This window comes from Leptonychotes weddellii, chromosome 7 (assembly GCF_054177405.1).
Source record: "Leptonychotes weddellii isolate Sample4059 chromosome 7, ASM5417740v2, whole genome shotgun sequence".
Classification (NCBI taxonomy): domain Eukaryota; kingdom Metazoa; phylum Chordata; class Mammalia; order Carnivora; family Phocidae; genus Leptonychotes; species Leptonychotes weddellii.
Window position 1 is genome coordinate 35440639 of NC_138375.1, and position 24677 is coordinate 35465315.

The 24677-nt window shown below is 39.6% G+C and overlaps 1 protein-coding gene across 1 annotated transcript in view; it reads left to right on the top strand.

Annotated features, from left to right (window-relative positions):
* The window catches only part of ITGA2 (integrin subunit alpha 2), a 102490-nt gene that overhangs the window by 54545 nt on the left and 23268 nt on the right, over positions 1-24677 (top strand). The window contains exons 10-17 of the mRNA XM_081826114.1: positions 1705-1781; positions 3702-3840; positions 5251-5396; positions 7164-7307; positions 17322-17525; positions 18440-18576; positions 21086-21225; positions 24253-24404. Coding sequence (XP_081682240.1) covers positions 1705-1781; positions 3702-3840; positions 5251-5396; positions 7164-7307; positions 17322-17525; positions 18440-18576; positions 21086-21225; positions 24253-24404 — 1139 coding nt within the window. The remainder of the gene's footprint in view (positions 1-1704; positions 1782-3701; positions 3841-5250; positions 5397-7163; positions 7308-17321; positions 17526-18439; positions 18577-21085; positions 21226-24252; positions 24405-24677) is intronic.

Below are 24677 nucleotides of genomic sequence, written 5' to 3' on the forward strand. Positions count from 1 at the left end.
CACTATTGATAAGATTATAAATTGTATAGCTTTGGGGGGAAGACAATTTAGTAATATCTACTATAACTGTGAACAGTTTTACCTTTTTACCCCGCATAGTTTTTATAATCTAAAAGTTTTACCTTTTTATACTGTTACATAATTTCTGAAATTCTTGAATTCATTTACAACAAACATGTATACTTTTAAAATTAGAAAAACATAGTGAAGATTTTTAATAGTTCAGATTTCAAGGAAACTTGTTATTTCCCAGATCTACAATAATTTACTTAAATGGCCTTGGAAGGTCTAGTCAGTGTAGAAATACCACATATTCAAGAACTCACTGTATGGAACACACTTCCCAGTTGGTAAAAAGTCCCCAAATTCTGGTTCCTGGTGGCTAACCCAAATAACTCTCAGCAATAAAGAGCTTATTTTATTGAGCACCTATTATAGGTCAAGTTCTCTTTCAGAAACTTGGTCCAAGGGCACTGCTTAAATTAAGTATTCATTCCTTAGTCTTTTCTTCACCTCCTGATTATCCACTGGAAACTTCTACACAAAAAATATTATTGCTTCTTTAAACATCCAATGGTACTTCTGAGTTGTTGAAATCATTGTCAAAATCTAATGTGCCTTGAGATAATATAAAATAATATAAAATTATTTGGCTACCTATGGTATGACTTATGCTTGTTTGTGGTTGCCTGAACATGAATAATCACAATGCAACCTAAATGCTAATTAGAAATGATTTTGTGCCTTATCTGCTATTTTGGATTTTGGGGAAGCACTGCTCTACTTTATTAAAAATTATCTTGGGGCACCTGGCTGGCTTGGTCAGTGTAACATGCAACTCTTGATCTTAGAGTTGTGAGTTCGAGCCCCATGTTGGGTGTAGAGATTACTTAAAAATAAAAACCTTTAAAAAAATTATCTCTACTCAACCTGTGTACATTATTACATCTTCTAAACAAGTGACTGTGTCGTATGGTATACATTATATATATCACTCTCTATATCCAAGTGGTAGTCCAGGAATTTATTCCTTTTTGTGAAGATTAATGAAGTGTAATTGACCACACTGTATGGAAAATTAATACTAATTAGGTCCTGTGGTTTGAGTGTCAGAGGCAAGCACATATGTAGAAAGAGGACAAACTTCCTAACTGGTAAAATTCCTACTCAGTCTTGAACCCTGGATCCTGAAGCCTAACCCAAATATCTGTTTGGTCTTCATTACACATCAACTGCCTGGCTCTTCCAACTGCATCTAAGATGTGTGTACACTTACTAGTACCAATATTTAAAAGCTAAAAATTCAGTTAGTTTTTTAGCTAGTAATAATAATTATTAAAAAAGGCCATCACTTCAGGTTTTATTTTACCTCATCCCGTATGTTGAGTGTTTTTGATATCAGGAACATCATAAGCATACCAATAAGTGCATTAATGCATAATCAAGATTAACATCAATTTCAAACACTACCTTGGAAGTCTTGTGGGTTGTTGTTAGAACACTTCCTTAGTGATTTCTCCCTCCCAGAATTTGCCAGCTCTATATTTTTGAGCGAACATCAGAACACTGTGGGGGTATGTGTGTGTGTGTGTCCATATATGTGCATGTGCACATGTGTTTGTGTGTGTATGCGCATGCATGTGTGTTTGAAAATTTGATTTAAAAACTGACAGTGATATAATTCTTGAAATTACCATCTCCCAGGTACTGTTCAAGGAGGAGACAACTTCCAGATGGAAATGTCACAAGTGGGAATCAGCGCAGATTACTCTCCTCAGAACGTGTGTATATCAGATAACTTCCGGCCATGCTGTCATTTGGCTGAACACTTTGGGGCACAGTAGCTTTATATATAGAATGGAAAAAACAGCCATCTAGTGATCAACAGTTCTGATTCCCAGTCATAGTCATTCAGTTTCTTTGTGCTGCTGATTTGTCATCTAAAAGATGAAGGATAATAACGCCTTCCCTTCCCTGTTTCACGGGGATTTTTTATGGAAAAAATGGTAATATGCAATATGTATGAGTACTCCAAGGGACAGGCACTATATTAACTCAAGGGATTATCGTTGCAGGAATTTCCTTTAAATCAATTAACTACTGGAAAAGTTTATTTAAAAACACAAACTCTTGGGGCACCTGGGTGGCTCAGTTGGTTAAGTGACTCCTGATTTTAGCTCAGATCATGATCCCAGAGTCTTAGGATTGAGCCCACCCCATGCTCAGTGGCATGTCTGCTTGAGATTCTCTCTCTCTCTCTCTCTTCTCCTCCCCCAGCTCATGCATACACACTCCCTCACTCAAATAAATAAATAAATCTTTAAAAAAACGAAACACAAAACACAAACTCTTGTCATCACTGCCACTCTTGAATTCTGAGGTGCCGAGTATCTCTTTTCAACAAGCATAGACAGAAGATAGTTGAAAAAAGTGAGAAGTTAGGAAACATGTGAGATGGAAAGCTTTCTTAGCTCAGAAAATGTGTTCTTCCTTCTCATAAACATCCACTTCCCCAGGCTCTGGTTCCAACTCTGCTCAGGGTCCCAGTGGAGCAGCAGGGGGACACAGAGATGGGCAACACTGGAAAAGCTTAGGGAACAGTATGAACTCAGAGGACTTGATTGCCAGAAGGACGGACCAGGAATGGCTTGGTTTTTTGCTCTAGAAGTAAAGGTGCTGACTTCGTCTGGATCACCAATCATTAGGAATGCTCGTAAAAGTTATGGGTTTTTCCCTCAGAAATACCGCACACAACTTCCTGAGGTTTTTGTACATGTCCTGAAGTCCCTTCCTGCACCCTGATGTGGAGTCCCAAATTTATGACAGGCATTAACACAATTTCATGGTCTCTTGTCCTCAAAATGGGACACATTTTCCTTTTTGCTCTATTTTTAATGGCTTATATTTTTCAATCCAAAATCCATATCTTTGATGTTTTCTGAGATCTAAGATCAAAAACTTAAAAATAATAAATCCCATCCTGACAAACCCTGCCCTCTACGATGATTTTCAGCTTTGATGATCCTGGTTGGATTTTGAGTCAGTCCAGAGCATCCTGTCCTGGTTTGTGTACCAGCCTCTCCTGGTGCTATGCTGACCCATGGCTGTTCTCCAAGTAGATAGAATGTCACCCTATGGTAACCTTTTGTAGCTCTGCTATCTTCCAATAGATGGACTAGGATATAGATGATGGAGGAACATTTGAGAAGGAGTCAAGAGGAAAGAGGAAGAACATTGGAAAATAGAATAGGTCAGAAGAGGGCCTCCCAAGAGGACGTGGCTGGATAGCAGCAGGGCCCCACCTCTCCTCCTCTGCCAGCCGCCCTTCCTACTTCTCAAGCATGCCTCACATCCCACCCTGAGCTTTACTCATGAATATGTGGGACAGGAGGCTCACAACTGTTCGGCATTTGTCCATGTACACCTTTGAATGGAAATTGGAAGATGGCTATGGGCTCCTCCTGTAGGGTAGTAGAGATTTATCTACAGAATGTATCAAGGTAACATGGCCTGGGGGAAGGCTAGTTTTCCAGCGCAAAATATAGTAGAACAATGTGGACATATATCAGCATACATTCATATACATTTTACTTCATTTTCTCCTTAAATCTAGGCCATTTATTTCAATGTTTTGCATACGCTGCATTCTTGTGCTTTAAAGGTAGTTTGTGCTCATGATCTTCATTTTTCAATTATTTCAGGATATTCTGATGCTGGGTGCAGTAGGAGCTTATGCCTGGAGCGGGACTGTTGTCCAGCAGACATCTCATGGACATTTGATCTTTCCTAACCAAGCCTTTGACCAAATTCTGCAAGATAAAAATCACAGTTCGTATTTAGGTAAGGCATAGCAGCATTTGACTCAGCAAATTTAAGTTCCCTTTTTTAAAACGAGCCCCTTGCTGAATCTCGGGATCTGTTCAGCAAAACCCTTGAAGTGTCATCTAATTATTATATTTATTGCACATGTTTATGTTGCCTCTTTGCAAATCGGGCCTTATCCTAAAACTTTAATGACACACTGTATTACACTTGCTGATCTCTTCTGGCTGTTCAAGCAGCTGTGATTGTGCTTCTCTAAAATGGAAACAGTTCCTAAAAGCCAATACAGTAAGTGGTAGTCTTATATTACTTTAGAGTTCTTAGTCTTTTTATTCCTATAATAAGCAGCCACGGATTTTGAGCACCTACTATGGGACAGTTCCTGAGCTGGCAAATCTATCTACATAAACATTTTAATCTTTCCAGGGATGCCTAGGTGCCTCAGTTGGTTGAGTGTCTGACTCTTGATCTCAGTTCAGGTCTTGATCTCAGGGTCATGAGTTCAAGCCCTGCATTGGGCTCCAAGCTGGGTGTGGAAACTACTTAAGAAAAAAAAAATCCTTCCAACAACCCTTTGAAGAAAGTATTATTATCCCCATTTTACTTTGAGAGCCCAGGAGGTTAATAACTTTCCCAAAGGTAAATAACTTAGTAAGTGGCAAATCCAGAATTCGAACCTGGGACGGTGTGATTCCAAAGCCTATGTTCTTTACACTGCGTGACATTACGTTTTAAATTCATGTAATTATCCATTCAAGAAATACTTGTTCAGTGCCAAGCTCATGAGCGGCTGATGGGACAACCCCGAATCTAGGGCCTGGTTTATAGGTAGGTGTCCTGCCTCTGCAGGGCAGTGCTTCCGTCACAGGGCAGGAGCAGTTCATCTTAGGAAAAGGAAGATGAGCCCGCAGTGATGCGCCCAGGGACACTGGGAACTGTGCATCCTCCGGGGAACGAGTGCTGACAACAGTGACTCCATCCTTGGCCTTCTGCGTTGAGCTCTTCTCCAGCACACAGATTCTATCACTTTAGCTAACGACCCTGTGACCTCACCACCATGTCTGTTGCTCCATAAAAGCTGGAGATGAAGCTCTGAGTAGGGGTGGAGAGTAGTTGCATAGTGTCTTGGATTGTCCGTCCGTCCGTCTGTGCCTGCCTGCCTGCCTGCTGGATTGCCCTTGTCAGTAAGTTACACCGAAAAAAAAAAAAAAAACCCGTAAACAATACGGAGCGGCTTGCTTTGTGTTTCAGCATTAAAATACCTTCTCAGTCTGGAGGATACACTACTGACCGTCCTCCACCTTCTAACACACTCCCCCGCCCCCCACTGTGCAGCGAAAAAGGACCTCTGGTCATCTCTACTAACTTTTCGAGCCTATCTGGCTGAGCATTTCAATAGTACCTACTCTGCAACCTCTTCTCTCCTAGGTTACTCTGTGGCTGCAATTTCTACTGAAAAAGACCTCCATTTTGTTGCTGGTGCTCCTCGGGCAAATTATACCGGCCAGATCGTGCTCTACAGTGTTAATGAGAATGGCAATGTCACAGTTATTCAGGCTCACCGAGGTGACCAGGTAAATGCCATGGTGTAGCAGGTGAAATTGTAGGGACGACTGGGGCAGAGGAGGAGTGGGAGTTGATAGAAATGGAAACTAGCATTTATTGAGTACCGACCTGTGGCTGGTTCTGTAATCTGTATTTACTTGAATATTCCTTAAATCAATAACTGGGTGATGGGCATAAAGGAGGGCACGTGATGTCATGAGCACTGGGTGTTATATGCAACTGGATGAATCACTGACCTCTACCTCTGAAACTAATAACACACTATATGTTAATTCAACTTAAATAAAATTAAAAATATATATATATTCCTTAAATCTTCACAACACTGAGATCTACCATCCTCTTCTAACAGGTTACTGAGAGTTTACCCTCCTAAGGTCAAATAGCTTTCATGGGGTTGAGTTGTCATTAAAACCCTGTCCTGTGCGGCCTCAAAGCCTATGCTGTTTGGTTATATCCAACTGCAAGGTTTTGACTCCCCCCGATTGATAACACCTGGGTCTTATTTGATCCTAATGACAGGCACCGAACGTGGCTCTGTTGGCAAGCTCCTACTAAGAGCCAATGATCGGGGTCGCCTGGGTGGCTCAGTCGTTGGGCGTCTGCCTTTGGCTCGGGTCATGATCCCAGAGTCCTGGGATCGAGTCCCACATCGGGCTCCCTGCTCGGCGGGAGGCCTGCTTCTCCCTCTCCCACTCCCCCTGCTTGTGTTCCTGCTCTCGCTATCTCTCTGTGAAATAAATAAAATATTTAAAAAAAAAAAAAAAAAAAGCCAATGATCTAGAGGAAAAATGACAAGAGAACAGTACAGCATTGTCAAGACTGAGCTACTACGTCTGGGCCTGTCTAGGTGTCCTGTGGCTTTGAGGTTTCTAAAATTAAAGCAACTCTCTTTTCTACCGCTTTCTCAGCATGACCGTTTGGTAGTCAGAACCGCTGATGACTCCCAGTCGTGGCCTGCTGGAGCAGAGGCCAGCTGACAGATTCCTATTTCCTTACTAAGCAGTTTTGACCCATGGGCTTGGCACATATTTGAAATGGGCAACCCTGATCTCTGACAACCAACAGAAATTTTCCTTCCTTGAGTCAGAAACCAACCATTTAGATTTCCCTTCTCCGGGATTAAGTGTGATGCTCCTGTCTCTATGGATTTTCCAGGAGTAAGAGGACATGAGTCTTTGACTTCCCTGACCACAAACCAGCTATGGTCACATATTTTTCTCTCCTCTTTACTACTTTAAAGAAGGGTGCTTTTATTTTGAGAAAAACGATGACCGTGTTCTAGAACGAATGCTTTCTTTTTTTTTTTTTTTTAAGATTTTATTTATTTATTTGACAGAGAGAGAGAGAGCAAGGGCAGAAACACAAGCAGGGGGAGTGGGAGAGGGAGAAGCAGGCTTCCCGCTGAGCAGGGAGCCCGATGCGGTGCTCGATCCCAGGACCCCGGGATCATGACCTGAGCCGAAGGCAGACGCTTAACGACTGAGCCACTCAGGTGCCCCTAGAACGAATGCTTTCTTATCCGTTTCTGAATCCTGCAGAGGTAGTCACGTAGGCATGCACTGAACATTCAGATGGCCAACCTCTCTTCCTTCACTGGATCTCCACCTGGTCCTCGGTCCCACTCCATCTGAGAACTTCCCTCCCGTCCAATATCATGCCACGGACAGTTCCACTCGACTTTTGTTTGTTGAATGAGTAAATGAAAGTTCAGTGTAACATTAGGAGTATAGGAGTCCTAGGAATCCTAAGGTTAATAGGCTTTCTCATTCCAGATCGGCTCCTATTTTGGGAGTGTGCTGTGTTCCGTCGATGTGAATAAAGACACCATTACAGATGTGCTCTTGGTGGGTGCACCAATGTACATGAACGACTTAAAGAAAGAGGAAGGAAGAGTCTACCTGTTTACCATCACAAGGGTAAGAAAAATTATTAAACTGACTTAGTTTAATTTACTTCGGTATTGGTAAATAAAAGTCAATCTGCATTTTTGCAGAATAAAGAATTATTGAATGATTTTCATATGTAGTATGGTTTATATTTCATCATTTTGAGGATATAACCATTATTTATAATTTTTAAAATCACATTAAAAAGCATAACCTTCAGAGAAAGAGTTTATTGCACTGCCGTTTTCTATGTAAGGTCTTTGAATATATAAGATATATATATATAATATATATCCAAAGTATTGTCATTTTTGAAATGCATGCACATACAAACATCTGTGTATTTCCTAAGTACCTCCTTCAATTCTTCTTCTTCACTGTAAAGAGATCATAATAACAGAACAAACTATCTTATTAACATTTTACAGTGGAAAGGACAAATTGTACCAGGCACTTTGCACATTTTTGTTTAATCCTGGATGCTTTTTACATTAGGTTGTCAGGAAATTCTGTTGTTTAATATAACAGTTATATGCAGCTCTTGGAAATTTTAGTCCTTGCACCTAAAACTTAGCAGCCTCTAACTAGACTGAGCTCTTTAAATCCACATCCATAGTATAATGAACTCGGAGCTGAAAAGAAAACCAAAATTAAAGACACAAGCTGACCTAGAAAACTGGAGAAAGGGTGGGGAAAAAAAGGGTAGCTGATTAATATAGTAAATATTATGTTTTGCTGTTGTGATAGTTTGTCCTACCTTATTTATTTAAATGAATGCAAAAATTAGCTCTCAAACAGGAGCAATTAAAACAATTCTAAAGCAGGGGTGCTTGGGTGACTCAGTTTGTTGGGCATCCAACTCTTGATTTTGGCTCAAGTCATGATCTCAGGGTCATGAGATTGAGCCTTGAGTCTGGCTCCTCACTGAGCATGGAGCCTACTTAAGATTCTCTCTCTCCCTCTCCCACCCCCTACTCAGCGTGTTCTCTCTCTCTCTCTCTCTCTTCCCCCCCCCACTTAAAAAAATTCTAAAGCATATAAAGAATGTATAATTGAGTATTCAGTAAGGAAGGGGCATAAATACTTGTTTAAAAATTTAACAAATCCCTAGTTTCTTAAATGTTTGTTACTTCTCAAATATTCTGAATTATCATTAGTTGTTGAAGATGAGAAGATCTCCTAATAATTTGTCAATCTCAGTTACAAAGTGATTTCCGTAAAATTATTATAGAGAAGAATCAACACTGACCTAGTTTCATGGTTGAGAAGCATCGCTTTCTTGTGAAGTCATGAAATATTTCCATTCCTGATTCCAAAATCTAGAAGAAAAAAAAAAAACAAAAAGTCTTTGGGCAGAATTATTTTTTATAATGTGACATTAACAGTCTCTATTTTTTTTTTTTTTTAGTATAGTTGACACACAATGTTACATTAGTTTCAGGTATACAACAAGGTGATTTGACAAGTTTATACATCATGCTATGTTCATTCACAATTATAGCTACCATCTGTCCCTTTACATCATCAGTTCATTCACAGTATTTCTTATGCTGTAATTTTTTTTTTATTATTCCTGTGACTTACTCATGACACAACTGGAAGCCTGTTATCTCCCTCTCCCCTTCACCTATTTCGCCTGACACTCTAGCCCCTCCCCTCCCCACTGGCTCTGGCAACCACCAGTTTGTTCTCTGTATTTATAGGTCTGCTTCTGCTTTTTGTTTATTCATTTGCTTCATTTTTTTTTTTTTTTAGAGACCACTTATGAGTGGAATCATGCAATATTTCTTTCTCTGACTGACCTAATTCACTTTGCATAATACCCTCTAGTTCTATGTTATCTCAAATGGCACGATTTCCTCCTTTTTTATAGTTGTGTAATATTTGTGTGTGTGTGTATGTACAAATTTTCCTTATCCATTTGTCTATTGATGGACACTCAGGTTGTCCCCATATCTTGGCTATTGTAAATAATGCTGCAATAAACACAGGGTGCATATATCTTTTCAAATTAGTGTTTTTGCTTTCTTTGCGTAAATACCCAATAGTGAAATTATTGGATCATATGGTATTTCTATATTTAATTTTTTGAGGAAACTGCATTGTTTTCCACAGTGGCTATACCAATTTACATTCCTACCAACAGTGCACAAGGATTTCTTTTTCTCCACATCCTTGCCAACACTTGCTATTTCTTGTCATTTTGATTTTAACCATTCTAATTGTTGTCAGGTGATATCTCATTGTGGTTTTGATTTGTATTTCTCTGATGAGTGATGTTGAGCATCTTCCCATGTGTCGGCCATCTGTATGTTTTCTTTGGAAAAATGTCTATTCAGGTCCTCTGCCCATTTTTTTAATTGGATTGTTTGGTTTTTTGGTGTGGTATAAGTTCTTCATATATTTTGAATATTAACCCCTTATTGGATCTATCATTTGTAAGTATCTTCTCCCATTCAGTAGGTTGTCTTTTTGTTTTGTCAGTGGTTTCAAACCTTTGCTGTGCAGAAGCCTTTTACTTTTATTTTTTTAAGATTTTATTTGAGAGAGAGCACAAGTAGGGGAAAGGGGCAGAGGGAGAAGCAGGCTCCCCACTTAGCAGGGAGCCCAAAGCAAGGCTTGATCCTAGAACCCCGGGATCATGACCTGAGCCAAAGGCAGATACTTAACCACTGAGCCACCAAGGTGCCCTGTGCAGAAGCCTTTTACTTTGGTGTAGTCTCAATAGTTTATTTTTGCTTTTGTTTTCCTTGCCTCAGGAGACCTAGCTAGAGAAATGTTGCTATTGCTGATGTCAGAGAAATTACTGCCTGTGTCCTCTTATAGGATTTTTATGGTTTCAGGTCTCACATATATGTCTTTAGTCCGTTTTGAGTTTATTTTTGTGTTTCGTGTTAGAAAGTGGTCTAGTTTCATTCTATAGCATGTAGCTGTCCAGTAATCCCAGCACTATTAATTTAAAAGACTGTCTTCTCCCCATTGTATATTCTTGCCTCCTTTATCATAGATCAACTGACCATATAATCATGGGTTTATTTCTGGAGTCTCTATTCCTTTGATCTATGTGTCTGTTTTTGTGCCAGTACCACAGTGTTTTGATTACTACAGCTTTGTAGTATATCTTAAAACCTGGAGCTGTGATATGTCCAGCTTCATTCTTAAGATTGCTTTGGCTATTAAGGGTCTTCTGTAGTTTTGTGCAAGTTTTAGTATTTGTTCTGGTTTTGTGAAAAACACTGTTGGTATTTTGACAGAGATTGCATTGAATCTGTAAATTGCTTTGGGCAATATGGACATTTTAACAATGTTCTAGTCCAACTTCAATTGTGTCATCTTCAATTTCTTTCATCGGTGTTTTATACTGTTCGGAGTACAGGTCTTTCACCTATTTGGTTAAGTTTATTCCTAGATATTTTATTTTTGGCACAGTTGTAAATGGTGTTGGGTTTTTTTTGTTGTTCTTGTTCTGTTTTTTACATTTCTCTTGCAACGTCATTGTTAGAGTATAGAAATGCTACTGGTTTCTGGGTATTAATTTTGTATCCTGCCACCTTACTAAATTTGTTTATTACTCCCAGTAAGTTTTTGGTGTAGTCTTTAGGATTTTTCTATATATAGTATATATATCGTATCATGTTGTCTGTAAATCATGACAGTTTAATTTCTTCTTTACCAACATGGATGCCTCTATTTCTTCTTTGTGTCTGATTGCTGTGGCTAGGACTTGCAGTATTATGTTGAATAAAAATGATTAGTGAACATCCTTATCCTATTCCTGAGCTCAGAGGGAAAGCTCTGTTTTTCACCATTGAGTATGATGTCAGCTGTGGGTTTTTCACATACGGCCTTTATCATGTTGAGGTATATTCCATCTACCCCCACTTTGTTGAGAGTTTTTATCATAAATTGAGGTTGAATCTTGTCACATGCTTTTTCTGCATCTATTAAGATGATCATGATTTTTACCCTTCATTTTCTTGGTGTGGTGTAGGACATTGATTGATTTGCAAATATTGAAGCATTCTTCGGTCCCTGGAATAAATCCTACCTGATTATGAGGAATGATTGTTTTAACATATTATTGTATGCAATTTGCTAATATTTTTTGTGGAGGATTTTTGTATCTATGTTCATCAGGGATATGGGCCTATAGTTTTGTTTTTGTTTTCTTAGTTTTAATTGGCACTGGCTGTGTTTTATTTATTTTATATTTTATTTATTTTTTTATTATTATGTTATGTTAATCACCACACATTACATCCTTAGTTTTTGATGTAGTGTTCCATGATTCATTGTTTGCATATAACACCCAGTGCTCCATGCAGAACGTGCCCTCTTTAATACCCATCACCGGCTAACCCATCCTCCCAACTCCCTCCCCTCTAGAACCCTCAGTTTGTTTTTCAGAGTCCATCGTCTCTCATGGTTCGTCCACCCCTCCGATTTCCCCCCCTTCATATATATATATATATACCAAAAATAAGGGTAACTACTATGAAGGGAGAGAATATGACTCTAAAAATGAAAAATAAAAAATATTTTTTTAAAAAAGGGATTGATAAGATGTTGGTTGAAAAAGGGAGAAAGAAAAATTTTAAAAAAAGACAGTTAAAAAAAATTAACTTTGAAAGACTAAAGAATCATGGTAAAAAGCCATGAATTCTATGTGCTGTATTTCCCTAGCGCTGGAGTTCTGCCATTCTCGCTGATCGGTAAACTTGGTCTTGGCTGGCTGTTCTTGCTGATTTTCTGGGGGAGGGGCCTGTTGTCGTGGTTCCCAAATGTCTTTGCTGGAGGCGGAATTGCCCTGCCCTTGCCGGTCCGGGCTAAGTAATCTGCTTGGGTTTACTCTCGGGAGCTTTTGTTCCCTGCAAGCTTTCCATACAGCTTTGGAAGACGAGAGTGAAAATGGCAGCCTCCTAATCTCCGACCCGGAGGAGCCGAGAACTCAGGACCCCACTCGTCAGTGCGCCCCCAGAGAAAAGCAGTCAATCACTCCCGTCTCCCCAGTCTCCGGCCATACTCCGTGCTCACCCGGCTTGTGACCGAACGTTTCTATCTCTGGCACCCAGCCTGTATGGAGTCTCCAAACCCAGCAGATCCCTGTGGTGCGCTCCCATGCTGCTCCTCCCTGGGGAGGAGGGAGAGTCTCCCCGGATCTGCTGCTTGTTGGGTCCCTGCGGGAGGAGCAGTGGCCCAACTGTGCTGCAGATCACGGTTTATGGCAACCCTGAGCTGGAGAGCCCACTCCTCCGCTCCGTCTTTGCAGCCAGCTTCCCTGCTCCGATACCTGGGGTAGCTCTGCCGCACTCAGGCAACCCCTGTCTTTCTGTGACCCCGAGGGTCCTGAGACCACACTGTCCCGGAGGGTTCCACCCCCCTCTTAGCCACTGGAGCGACGTCCCTCAGCGGAGCAGACTTTTAAAAGTTCCGATTGTGTGCTCCGTGGTTCTATCACTTGCCAGAAGCGGCCGACGGAGGCCCCTCCCCCGCCGTCTATCCTCCCGAATATCGCCTCGGATTCACTTCTCCGCACGTCCTACCTTCCAGAAAGTGGTCGCTTTTCTGATGAGAGAGTTGTTGCTATTCTTTTCTTCAATCTCCTGTTGAGTTTGTAGGTGTTCAGAATGGTTTGATCGCTATCCAGCTGAATTCCTGGGACCAGATGAAATCCAGGTCTCCTACTCCTCTGCCATCTTGCTCCGCCTCCCCAGGCCTATAGTTTTATTTTTGTGGTGTCTTTGCCTGCTTTTGGTATCAGGGTAATACTGGCCTCATAGAATGTATTTGGCAGCTTCCCTTTCTCTTCTGTTGTTTGAAATAGTTTGAGGAGAATAGGTATTACTCTTTAAGTGTCTGGTAGAATTCCCCTGTGAATCCATCCGGTCCTGGACTTTTCTTTTCTTTTTTTTTTTTTGGATATTTTTTTGATTGCCATTCAATTTTGTCACTTGTAATTGGTCTATTCAGATGTTCTATTTCTCCCTGGTTCAGTTTTGGAAGACTGTATGTTTCTAGGAATTTAACCATTTCATCTAAGTTGTCCCATTTGTTGGTATATAATTTTTTATAGTATTCACTTACAATCCTTTGTATTTCTGTGGTATCAGCTCTTCTCATTTCTGATTTTTTTTTTTTTAATTTGGGTCATTTTTTTTCCTTGATGAATGTGGCTAAGGGTTTGTCAATTTTGTTTACCTTTTCAAAGAACCAACTCCGTTTCACTGATTTTTTTTTTCTTTTTTTTTTTTTGTTGTTGTTGTTCCTAGGTCTTTTATTTCTGCTCTGATCTTTAGTGTTTCCTTTGGTTTTGTTTGTTCTTCTTTCTCTAGTTCCTTTAGGTGTGAGTTTTGATTGTTTGAGCTTTTTCTTATTTCTTGAGGTAGGCCTGTATCACTGTATACTGTATACTTCTCTCTTAGAACCACTTTTGCTGCATCCCAAAGATTTTGGGCCATTGTGTTTTCATTTTCATTCATCTTCATGTATTTTATTTCTTCTTTGATTGCTTCATTAACCTATTGGTTGTTCTGTATCATGGTGTGTAGTCTCCATATGTTTGTGTTTTTTCCTTTTTTCTTGTGACTTATTTTTAGTTTCATACTGTTGTGATCAGAAAAGATGCATGGTATGATTTCAATCTTCTTAAATTTATTGAGGCTTGTTTTATGGCCTGGTATGTGATCTATTCTGGAGAATGTTCCATGTGTGCTTGAAAAGAGTGAGTACTCTGTTTTGGGATAGAATGTTCCATATATATCTGTTATGTCCATCTGGTCCAAAGATGGTCAAAGACATTGTTTCCTTATTGATTTTTCTGTCTGGATGGTCCAGACAGAAGTGGGGTGTTAAAGTGCCCTCCTAACCATGAATTTCTCTCTTTATGTCCATTTATGTTTGCTTTATGTATTTCGGTGCTCCAGTGTTGAGTGTATAGATATTTATAATGGTTATATCCTCTTGTTGGATTGATCCTTTTGTCATTATGTAATAATTGTTGTTACAGTCTTTGTTTTAAAGTCTATTTTGTCTGATGTAAGTATTGCTACCCCAGCTTTTTTTCACTTCCATTTGTTTGGTGAATCTTTCTCCATCCCTTCACTTTCAGTCTGTATATGTCTTTAGGTCTGAGGTGTGAGTTTCTTGTAGGCAGCATATAGATGGGTCTTGTTTTTTTATCTACTGTCACCCTATGTCTTTTGGTTGGAGCATTTAGGCCATTTACATGTAAAGTGATTATTGATACTTTTTGCCATTTTAAAAATTTGTTTTCTGGTTGTTTTATTCCTTTTTCTTCTTCTTTGTGACTGGTGAGTTTCTATAGTGTTATATTTAGCTTTCTTTCTCTTTCTTTTTTGTGTGTCTATCATAGGTTTTGTGCTTGTGGTTACCATGAAGTTCACATAGAACATTCCAAGTAAAGAGCAGTCTATATTAATTTGATGGTCATTTAAGTTCAAAGGCATTCCAAAGGTGGGGGGGGCTTTTTCTTTTTCCCCTTTTCTTCCCTTTTTACTCCCTTCTCTACATTTTATGTGTATGTTGTCATATTTTACATTTTTTATTCATAATTTTCTTATCTCTAATTATGGCCATTTCTTTTCCACTTAAAGAAGTCCCTTTATTTTTTCTTGTAAGGCTACTTTAGTGGTGATGAACTCCTTTATCTTTCATTTGTCCAGGAAACTCTTCATCTCTCCTTCAAATCTGGATGATAATCTTGTCTGGTAGAGTATTCTTGGCTGTATGTTTTGTTTTGTTTTGTTTTCCTTTCAGCACTTTGCAAGCCAGAAGAAAGTGGCAGGATATACTCAAAGTTTCTGCAGAAAAATCAGCTGATTGCCTTATAGATTTTCCTTTCTAAGTAACTTTTTGTTCCTTTCTTGCTGCTTTTAAGATTCTCTCTTTATCTTTAACCTTTGACATTTTAATTATGTGCCATTGTGTGGACCTCCTTGGGTTCATCTTGTTTGGAACTCTCTGTGCTTTTTGGACTTGGATATCTATTTCCTTCCCTAGATTAGGGAAGTTTTCAATTATTTCTTCAAATAAGTTTTCTACACCTTCCTCTCTTTTTCTGGGACCCCTAGAATGCAAATGTTTGTTCATTTTGTCATCCATGAGATCTCTTAATCTATCTTTTCTTTTTTTTTTTTTTTTTTATTCTTTTTCTCTTTTTGCTGTTCAGCTTGTGTTGTTCTCCATTACCCTGTCATCCAGGTTGCTGGTATGTTCTTCTGCATCCTCTAATCTACGGTTAATTCCCTGTTATTTCAGTTATTGTATTCTTCAACTCTGATTGGTTCTTTTTAATATTTTCTATATCTTTATTGAAAGTCTCACTAAGATCTTCCACTTTTTTCTCCAGCCCTGTTATCTTCACAATTATTAAATTCTTTATCAGGCATGTTGCTTATCTCTGTTTCATTTAGTTGTTTTTCTGAGGTTTTTTTTTTCCCCCTTTCTTTTGGAGCAAATTCCTCTGTCTCCACATTTTGCTTGACTTTCTGTGTTTGTTTCTGTGGATTAGGCAGAACAGCTACTGCTCCTAAACTTGAAGGTTGGTGTCCCTTTGCAGACTGTGTGTGCTTGGTGACTTTTCTGGTGGCTGGAGCTGTGGCTGTATATGCTAGTTATTTAAACTGTGGCTTTTTGCAGAAAAAAGAAAATAATAAAATTTGAAAGAAAAAGAAAAGGAGGAAATAAAAGTTTTTAATTTAAAAATAAAAACTTGTTTTAATTAAAAAATTAAAACAAACAAACAAAAAGAACTAAAATTCCACAGCTTATTTTCTGTGCCCTGGCACCACAGAGGCTGGTATGGGCTTATGGACCCTGGGCTTGCTGATGTTGCAAGCCCCCTCTGATGACTGAACCCTACCATTTATAGGGTTGGAACCTGTATGTTATGGCATCTAAATCCACTGGTGATTGTGTTTGGACCCTTGCTCCAGTCTGGGCCTTAAAAGTGGAGGGGGAGAGAGTGTTCCCACTGCTCCTTGGCCCTTTTAAACTGTGGCTTTTTTTCTGTGTCCCAGCACCACACCACTGAGACTGGTGTGGGCTTGAGGACCGTGGGCTTGTTGAGGTCAGTGAGGTTGAGAGCTCACAGAGACAACCAGACCTGCTCATTTGCTGATCAGACCCTGTTCTGACCGAAGTTTTAAGGTGGAATGGTAATAATGTAAACCATCATTTTCCAGTCCCTCTGACTTGGAGAGCTTAGCCTGCAGCTCCTCCACAATGTGGCAGAGTTCTAGTGTTGTCTCTTTCAGATGCTAATTGCTCTTTTAAACTATGGCTTATTTTCTGTGCCCAAGGACAGAGGAATTTGTGCCTGCCCTCACCATACTCTGCATCCCCACAGCATCAGTTTTCCTTTGTTACTGTGTCTCTGCCTCTCTTTGTGTTCTTTTGCCATTTTCTCTATCTTTGGTTGTTCAGTAGCTGATCAGTCAGCCCTCGGTTGTTTTTTGTCTTTTTGTTTTGTTTTTCAGGAGGAATTGTTCTATTAATAGGTGTAATTTGATGGGTTCCAGGGAAGGGGGGTGAGTTCAGGGTTACCATCTTGAACTGGAACCTAATGGTCTCATTTTCTACTTCCTGTCCCATTATAATTATGCCACTGTTCAGTAATTTTTAAGAAAAGGTCTAAAATAAGATACTGTGGTTTTTGTTGTGTCTCCATCTTAATTTTATGCAAGATACTAGATTTTCATCAGCAAATTTTAAAAGTTTCGGAAACAGGTAAAGATTCTAATATTAAGGGGGGAAAAGAGGCAAAGGTATGGGCAGTGTTACGTAGGTTGTGCAGCCACAGTAGGGAATTTGCTCCTTTCACTTTGGTTTATGAGCACACATCCTATGAGCTTACTTGCTAGAATTCTCATTTATAATTCTCATCGTAGAGAATTTTGAAATCTAGGTTTGAAATCCTGTCTGCTTTTAACAGTTTACAAATTGGTTTGGGCATCATTTGCTGTGAATTTTAATGATAAAAGTTGGAAGGTTTGCTTTAATCATCCCTCTCTTCCCCTTTGCAAGGGCGTTTTGAATTGGCACCAATTTCTTGAAGGCCCTGAGGGTGTTGAAAATGCTCGGTTTGGTTCAGCGATTGCAGCTCTTTCAGATATCAACATGGATGGCTTTAACGATGTAATAGTTGGTTCACCTTTGGAAAATCAGAACTCTGGAGCTGTGTATATCTACAACGGTCACGAGAGCACCATTCGCATTAGATATTCTCAGGTAATCCGTGGAGTTCCATAGTGATGCGTTCACTTGTGAGTATCATCATGTTAGAGTGACAGAGTACCATGCAGACAATCTGATCCATCCCACTTATTTTAGAACTGTATTTGTTCATTAAGCAAACATTTAGTGAGCCTCCTACTCTGTGTCAAGCACTGTCCTGGGTCTGGAGATACTGTAAAGAACAGGACAGGTGGGGTGCCTGGGTGGGTGACAGTGGTTAAGCGGCTGCCTTCGGCTCAGGTCATAATCCCAGGGTTCTGGGATCGAGCCCTGCGTCAGGCTCCTTCCTCAGCAGGGAGCCTGCTTCTCCCTCTCTCTCTCGCTCTGCCTGCCTCTCTGCCTACTTGTGTTCTCTCTCGATCTTTGTCAAATAAATAAATAAAATCTTAAAAGAACAGGACAGATAAAATTCTGCTCTTTGTGGATCTTACATTTTTTGTGGAGGAGACAGAGGGGAAAATAAGGTAAGTGAGATAAAGTGTTCCAGATCATAATAAATGATAAGGCATTTAAAAAAATTTTTAAATGTTAAGGGATGGGAGTTATTAGGTAGTTTAAAGGGTGACCAAGGGGGCCTCATTGATCAGGCAACTTTCCAGGGAAGTCCTAAAAGATGTGGTCTAGGAGAGCAATCATACCTGAGCTCGCTTCAAATCCTGCTCAGCCCAGTGATCTGCTGCTTTGTGATTTTATGTTTAAAGATTCATACTGTTTCTTTAATGTGGCTGCAAGCATGATAAACAGATGAGAAAAGCTGTGATTGAAAAATCAGTGGGATTTTGTGGAGAATAAAACAACTTGAAGTGGCTATATAGAAAATCTAACAGTGCAGTATAGAAGCTCCTTTTTTTTTCCCCCCTATTTCAGTTGTTACACATTATACTTTCATGTCAAACTTGCTCTTTCAGAAAATCTTGGGATCCGATGGAGCCTTTAGGAGCCAGCTCCAGTACTTTGGGAGATCTTTGGATGGTTATGGTGACTTAAATGGGGATTCTATCACCGATGTGTCTGTTGGTGCCTTTGGGCAAGTCGTTCAGCTCTGGTGAGTCAGCTGAGAGCCAGACACAAACTAGCTAACGAAAAAAATGACCTGTTAAGTAGAGCAGATAGCTGTGCTGAAATTGTGGAAATGCCACATGCATTCTAGAAGACTCCAGGACAATTATGTGTCATAGTTTATGTGTCAAAGGAAGAAATGTGTTTTTCCTTGTGGGAGAAGAAAAATATTTATTTAACATTGCTGTCAAGTTCCTCTTCTCTATATGGTGAGCAGATAAAGGACATAGAAAAGACAGAGCCTTTGAAATGGTATCCAAGATATTTCTGAATATTATCTTCCAAATAACCTTACCTCATCTCACAGAAAGGAAGCCTCGTGAGAATGCTCTAAAAATACTGAACACTCAGACCACACAAGTGAAGTATAACTTCTCATGTGGTTATGAAGTAACTTTTGAAATTATTAGTCATAAACAAGAAGCCATTATTTAGGTTTAGCTGACCTCTCACTGACCTCAGTAGGAGTTGAAGAGCAAGGAGGAGCAATAGGGGATTCAAGAGCTGTGTGATTCAAGGACAAATATAAATATATTGGGTTGGCCAGGAATTGGAATCAGAAAGAAATTGAGCATTCGATCAAGAGTCCCCGCCAAATATATTTCATTTGTCTCTGTTGAAAACTGTGTTTTAAATGTCCAAATACTTCAAGAACCGAACAACATTACATAAACTACAATATTTCACATGTGCTTTTAAAAAATGAAGTGCATTGTTTTGAGTGCATCATTTTAATGAAAACTTCACCTGGGAGGAAAACAATGCACAGATCATACTTAAGACTGACACATTAAAAAAATATATTTACTGAATAAAGTCAGTTAAGAGTAACATGCCATTAGAAAAATACAAGGTGTGATAACATAGTCACAGGACTTATGATTTCTTATAAATTTTTTTAAAAATACCTTCCAGGGAACATCACCCTCCAGCCATCTTGGTAGGCTTCATCCTTCATAGCCTATGTAATTATTATACTATGACACTTCCTTTTTTAAAAAAGATTTTAAGTAATTTCTATACCCATCAAGGGTTTCGAACCCACAACCCCAAGGTCAAGAGTCACATGCTCCACTGACTGAGCCAGCCAGGCGCCCCGATACTCCCTGTTAATGTTGCCAGTGACGGCCAAACTTTTTTATTTAAAGGTGGATTTGATTCTTCAAAAAGTCAAGACACATGGAGTCAGGTCAATTTATTGAGGTGATCAGTCAAGCTAGATTCTTGCCATTTTGTGGTCCCATTCCTATAAGGTGCTGAGACTAGATTTTCTGGGTAACTTCCTGAGAATAAAAAAAAAAAACAAGTTTACAAAATCATTTCAATCAATGCCACCATCTCCACTGGGATAAAAGATTCTCTTAAAGAGACTGACTTACAGAAAACATTCACTTAGACATTTTAGATCTTGTAGGTTTGAGGACGTGGTGTACTTGGTTGTTAGGTGTTTTATGGCTGCTTATTAGGAGGCCTTATAGGTACATGATTAACTGATGAAACAATTTTTCAGTTGACTCAAGTCCTTCAGATGGTACCTGAGATGAAAGAGAAAATGTCTTCTGCATCTTCTTGCGGTACTTCTCAGAACAGTGAAATTACTAATTACTACTACTGGCTGCTCTGTAAATAACGGAGCGTGTGCACACAGGGTCATTATGCTGAAGTACAAAAGGAACTAGGAACTAGGCAGAGGAACTAGGAGATCATGAGCTCTAACTCCTCACATGCTAGCTATTACTCAGTAAATTGATGTTACTAAATGTTTTTTGTTTGTTTCAGACTTTTTCATTAATAAAAGGGAGACAATATTCTATTTCACAGGAGTGTTATAGGGGCAAATGAGGCCATGTGTATGTGAGAGATTTTCAGATATCTCAAGGGCTGTGCCAGAGTCTGAAGTCTTTAGCGCCCTGCCTGAGAGACTCCCCAGCTATTTTCTGATATCAGGCTAGTTCTGATATCATGGTCCTATGCCACACATCAAAGAATTGCTGCCAGCCATTAAGGGAGGCAACAGGGAGATGGCCACGGCCATGCTCCTCGGCCACGGCCACGCTCCTCGGCCACGGCCACGCTCCTCAGCCACGGCCACGCTCGCTCCTCGGTCATCAGCCACACCACTCCCACCTTGCCACCTGCTCTCTTCCCTTCCTTTGTGGAAGAGCAAACATCACTGTTTGTGGTTGGCAATAGGCAGCAAGGGACCGTGACTTTGACTTTATTTGCAAAGAGGTTGCAGACTCACATCCTGCACTTATGCATGCATCAAACAAACAAACAAAAAATATTAAATGTGGATTGGGCTGGCAGTGCAGTTACAACCACAGAAGACCTTATTCCTACCTGCCATTTTAGAGCTTTCAAGTATGAAATACTGCCCAAGTGCTTAGATCATGCAGAGAATAATTTGATAATGCTGGCCCTGGGTCCTCTAGGTAAAGGTTATAACATGTGCACTTGGCAGTAACCTATCTGTTTCCATTTATGTCTTTCAGGTCACAGAGTATTGCTGATGTATCTGTGGAAGCTTTGTTCACACCAGAAAAAATTACTTTGTTCAACAAGAATGCTGACATAAAACTCCAACTCTGTTTCAGTGCCAAGTTTAGACCTACTAAGCGAAACGATCGAGTGGGTGGGTCGACCTGAAATAATCTGTGTGGAGATAGGTTTGCTTGTGGAGTTTTAGTCCTGAATATAACCTATACTTTGGGCTTATAGACCAGAAGGAATAAGGGTCTTGCAGGTATTTAAGTTGCCACACATTTGAGGTGCCTGAGAATGGTTAATTAGGTATGGAAGATGTGGTTAGATCTTCCTGTATTTTTTCTAGAAAGTAAATTTCTGCAGCAGAATGTTACCATCTCTGGACCTAGTCCCAGGCTCTCCCAACTCTATCTAAATGTCTTTTACCCATGGGTTCCTTACCTCAAACCTTGGGCACGCACAGATGACACTGATGTTACACCCATATTTTATGCCATATGTCCGCTATGACATGATCTAGATACAGTGTGTATAGCACAAGTACCAAATATTCCTATTCTTGAGGAATTAATAGGCATGAGATAATAAGAGAAAATATAAACAATATGCAGTTTGTGCCCAGTGTTTTAAATGTTCTAAATAATCTGGAGAAGTGGGTAAAAATCTGAAATGTGTCCTGCCAGCAAGAAAGAGTGAGGAAAATTGGACAAATGTCACCAGGAATTGTCATCTCTCTCTTGGACCAGCGAGCCCTCTTTCAGGGTGTGACCGAGTCCTTCCACACCACTGCCCCTCACTCTCATCTCTCCTGCTCCAGCACCCGCAGAGCATGGCAATGGACTTAGCACTTGATTAAACACTGCCTTCTTTCTCTCGCTGCTTTTTCATGGGTTCTCATCCCCCTTCCATCAGATTTGGGCTCTAACCTTCAGACACCTGCAGTTCCTACAAGTGTTTCATTAAGTGGTTAACAAACCAACTTAACCTGCCTCTCTATTTTCAGTCTTTGTCATGATTCATACCAAGAAATACATAGGTTAAAAACACAAGGCAGAAGTTAGATTCACATTTTTGCACGCTTTCCATATTTTCCTATTTCTTACAGCTCTCTGGCATTTTTCCATTCAGGCGTTCAAATGCTGACCCAACTCTGAGTAGCACATCTCACAGATCTGCCTTGTACCAGGTCCGTTTGAGTAGCCAGGAGAGTTGAGTCAAAAACCATTCCTGTATAAACACTAAGTGGCCAGATGCAAGGTACAGCATGGTGACTATAGCTAACAACACTGGGTTGTCTATCTGAAGGTTGCTAAGAGAGATTTTCAAAGTTCTCACCACACACACACACACACACACACACACACACATACACAGAATTGCAACTGTGTGAGGTGATGATCTGTTAACCTTATTGTAATCATTTCCCAATATTTACATATATAAGATAACTACACTGTATAGCTGAAATTGATACAATATTATATCTCCATCACATCTCAACAAAGCTTGGGGTGGGGGGGGACATTAAGTGGCTAGTCTGCATAAAACATTAATTCGGGAAATATATTAGTTGGCAGAAATGGCTGGCTGGTTCACTCTCCTGGCCTGAAAGCATGGATTTGTCTCCTAAATCTTCCTCTTTTTGAGGGGGCTTTGTTGCTGTAACTGGAAAGCAGCTTTCCGCCTTCAGAGAAGGTCCTTACTTGGGCTTTCTTCCCACTGGGGACCTTTTCCTTGATGTCTCCAGGTCCACACAGACAAGCCAGTCATGATCATTTGTCACTTAATTGTCTGGCAATAATAGTATGTGAGACCAGAATCCCATCTTCACAACTTTGAGAAGTAAATTTCTAAAGCATATGGTCTTTATTATTTATTGTATCAGGTACTTGCTCCAGTTTAAAGTTAATAACCTAAAAAATTGATATATTGCCTATGAGGCTATCCTTTTCACCAGGCTACTTGAGAAAAATGATCTAGTATTACCATGTGTACTAACTCTATCCTGGCTATGTTCGCCTCCCTGGCATTTTTCCTTTATATCATTTTCACCACTTTTTATTCATTTGATTCACTTATATTTTATCTATCTTTGTTAACTTCATTAAGTCATTGGAGCAAGAAAAATTATCCAACATCTCTAATAGATATTTTAAAGGTAACCTGTAGAATTAATGTATGTTGGAAGTCCACTCAACCTTTAAAATATTGAAAATAGTAAAATAAGTTGGAGTAACCCCAGATAAGGCAGCTGATGCTTTGAATATCATCAGGTCTTCTTTCTCAGTTTTGGACAGCAGACTCTAGTTGAAGGCTCTGATACTTTGTATATTGGCTACTAACATCAGTTTTTATTGCATTTTTTTTTTCATTTTCATTTCCCTGGGTTGGTAGTATTATCTCTGTTTTATAGATGAGGAAATGGAGGCTCAAAGAGGTTACACAAATGGCCTAAAGTCATACAGCTCATAAATCGTGGATTAGAATTCAAGCCAAGTCTGTCTGACTCCAAACTTACTACTGTGGAGTTTCATGCCTTCCCCCCGCCCCAAATAAAGCATCTAGGGTGTTCCCTCAGAGTTGATCTCAAACAACAGTTAATCCTCACAACTGCATGGAAGCCGAAAGAACATGAGCCCTGATTTTAAAATTACCCTAGCTTTATTTCTGATGGTGACCTAGCTGTGTGAATGGAGCTGGTTTATTTTACCTCTTTTATTCTGTTTAGTATCTGAAATATGAGATCATATCCACTTTCCAGGTTGATAGTAAAACTTGTATAAGGGAACATCTGAGAATGTGTTCAATTGTAGGCACTCAGTAACTCCTCCTTTATCATATCACCATGTTAGGGATGATAAAACCGATGCTTGAGGAAGTGAATAATTTGACCAAATTCCCTCTGTAGATTTCCTGGTGCAAGTCCACTTTGTTCCCCACTCTTCAAGCCATGCTTCTTTGAATCCCCTCTCTCTGTAACCACAGTCCCCTATATCGTACCAGAGTCTGAATTACAAATGCCGTGGCCATCCACTGCTCACAATCCATTCATGGAAAGACTGTTTTTATATTTTCTTGAAGTCCTTGACTTCACCCAGTAAGACACAATAAGGCAGGGATGGTTTTTCTATAAATGTTTATTTGCAATAAAATTTCTTTGTGATTTTTATCATAGCCATTATCTACAACATCACAATTGATGCCGACCTGTATTCATCCAGAGTAACCTCCAGGGGTTTATTTAAAGAAAATAATGAAAGGTGCCTGCAGAAGAATATGCTCATAAGCCAAGCACAGAGTTGCGCTGAGCACACCATCCACATACAGGTGAGGCCTCAGTCCTCTCTTTCATCTTTTCCTCTGAATGACTCATGAATGGTCAAAGTCTAAAAAGGAAGCTTGGGAGTTAGAAAATGCTTGCCCTTTTAATTAATGCTTTTCTTGTCTAATTTTATAAGCAGGAAATCCTATATTCTTTATGCTAGCGTATGGTCGCCTTCTATTAATATGTTACTAGCATGAAATTTTATTTGGGCTTACAACTGAAAGGCTAAAAATAGGATTCTTAAAGAAATCAAACACAGTGCTTTCTTAAACATT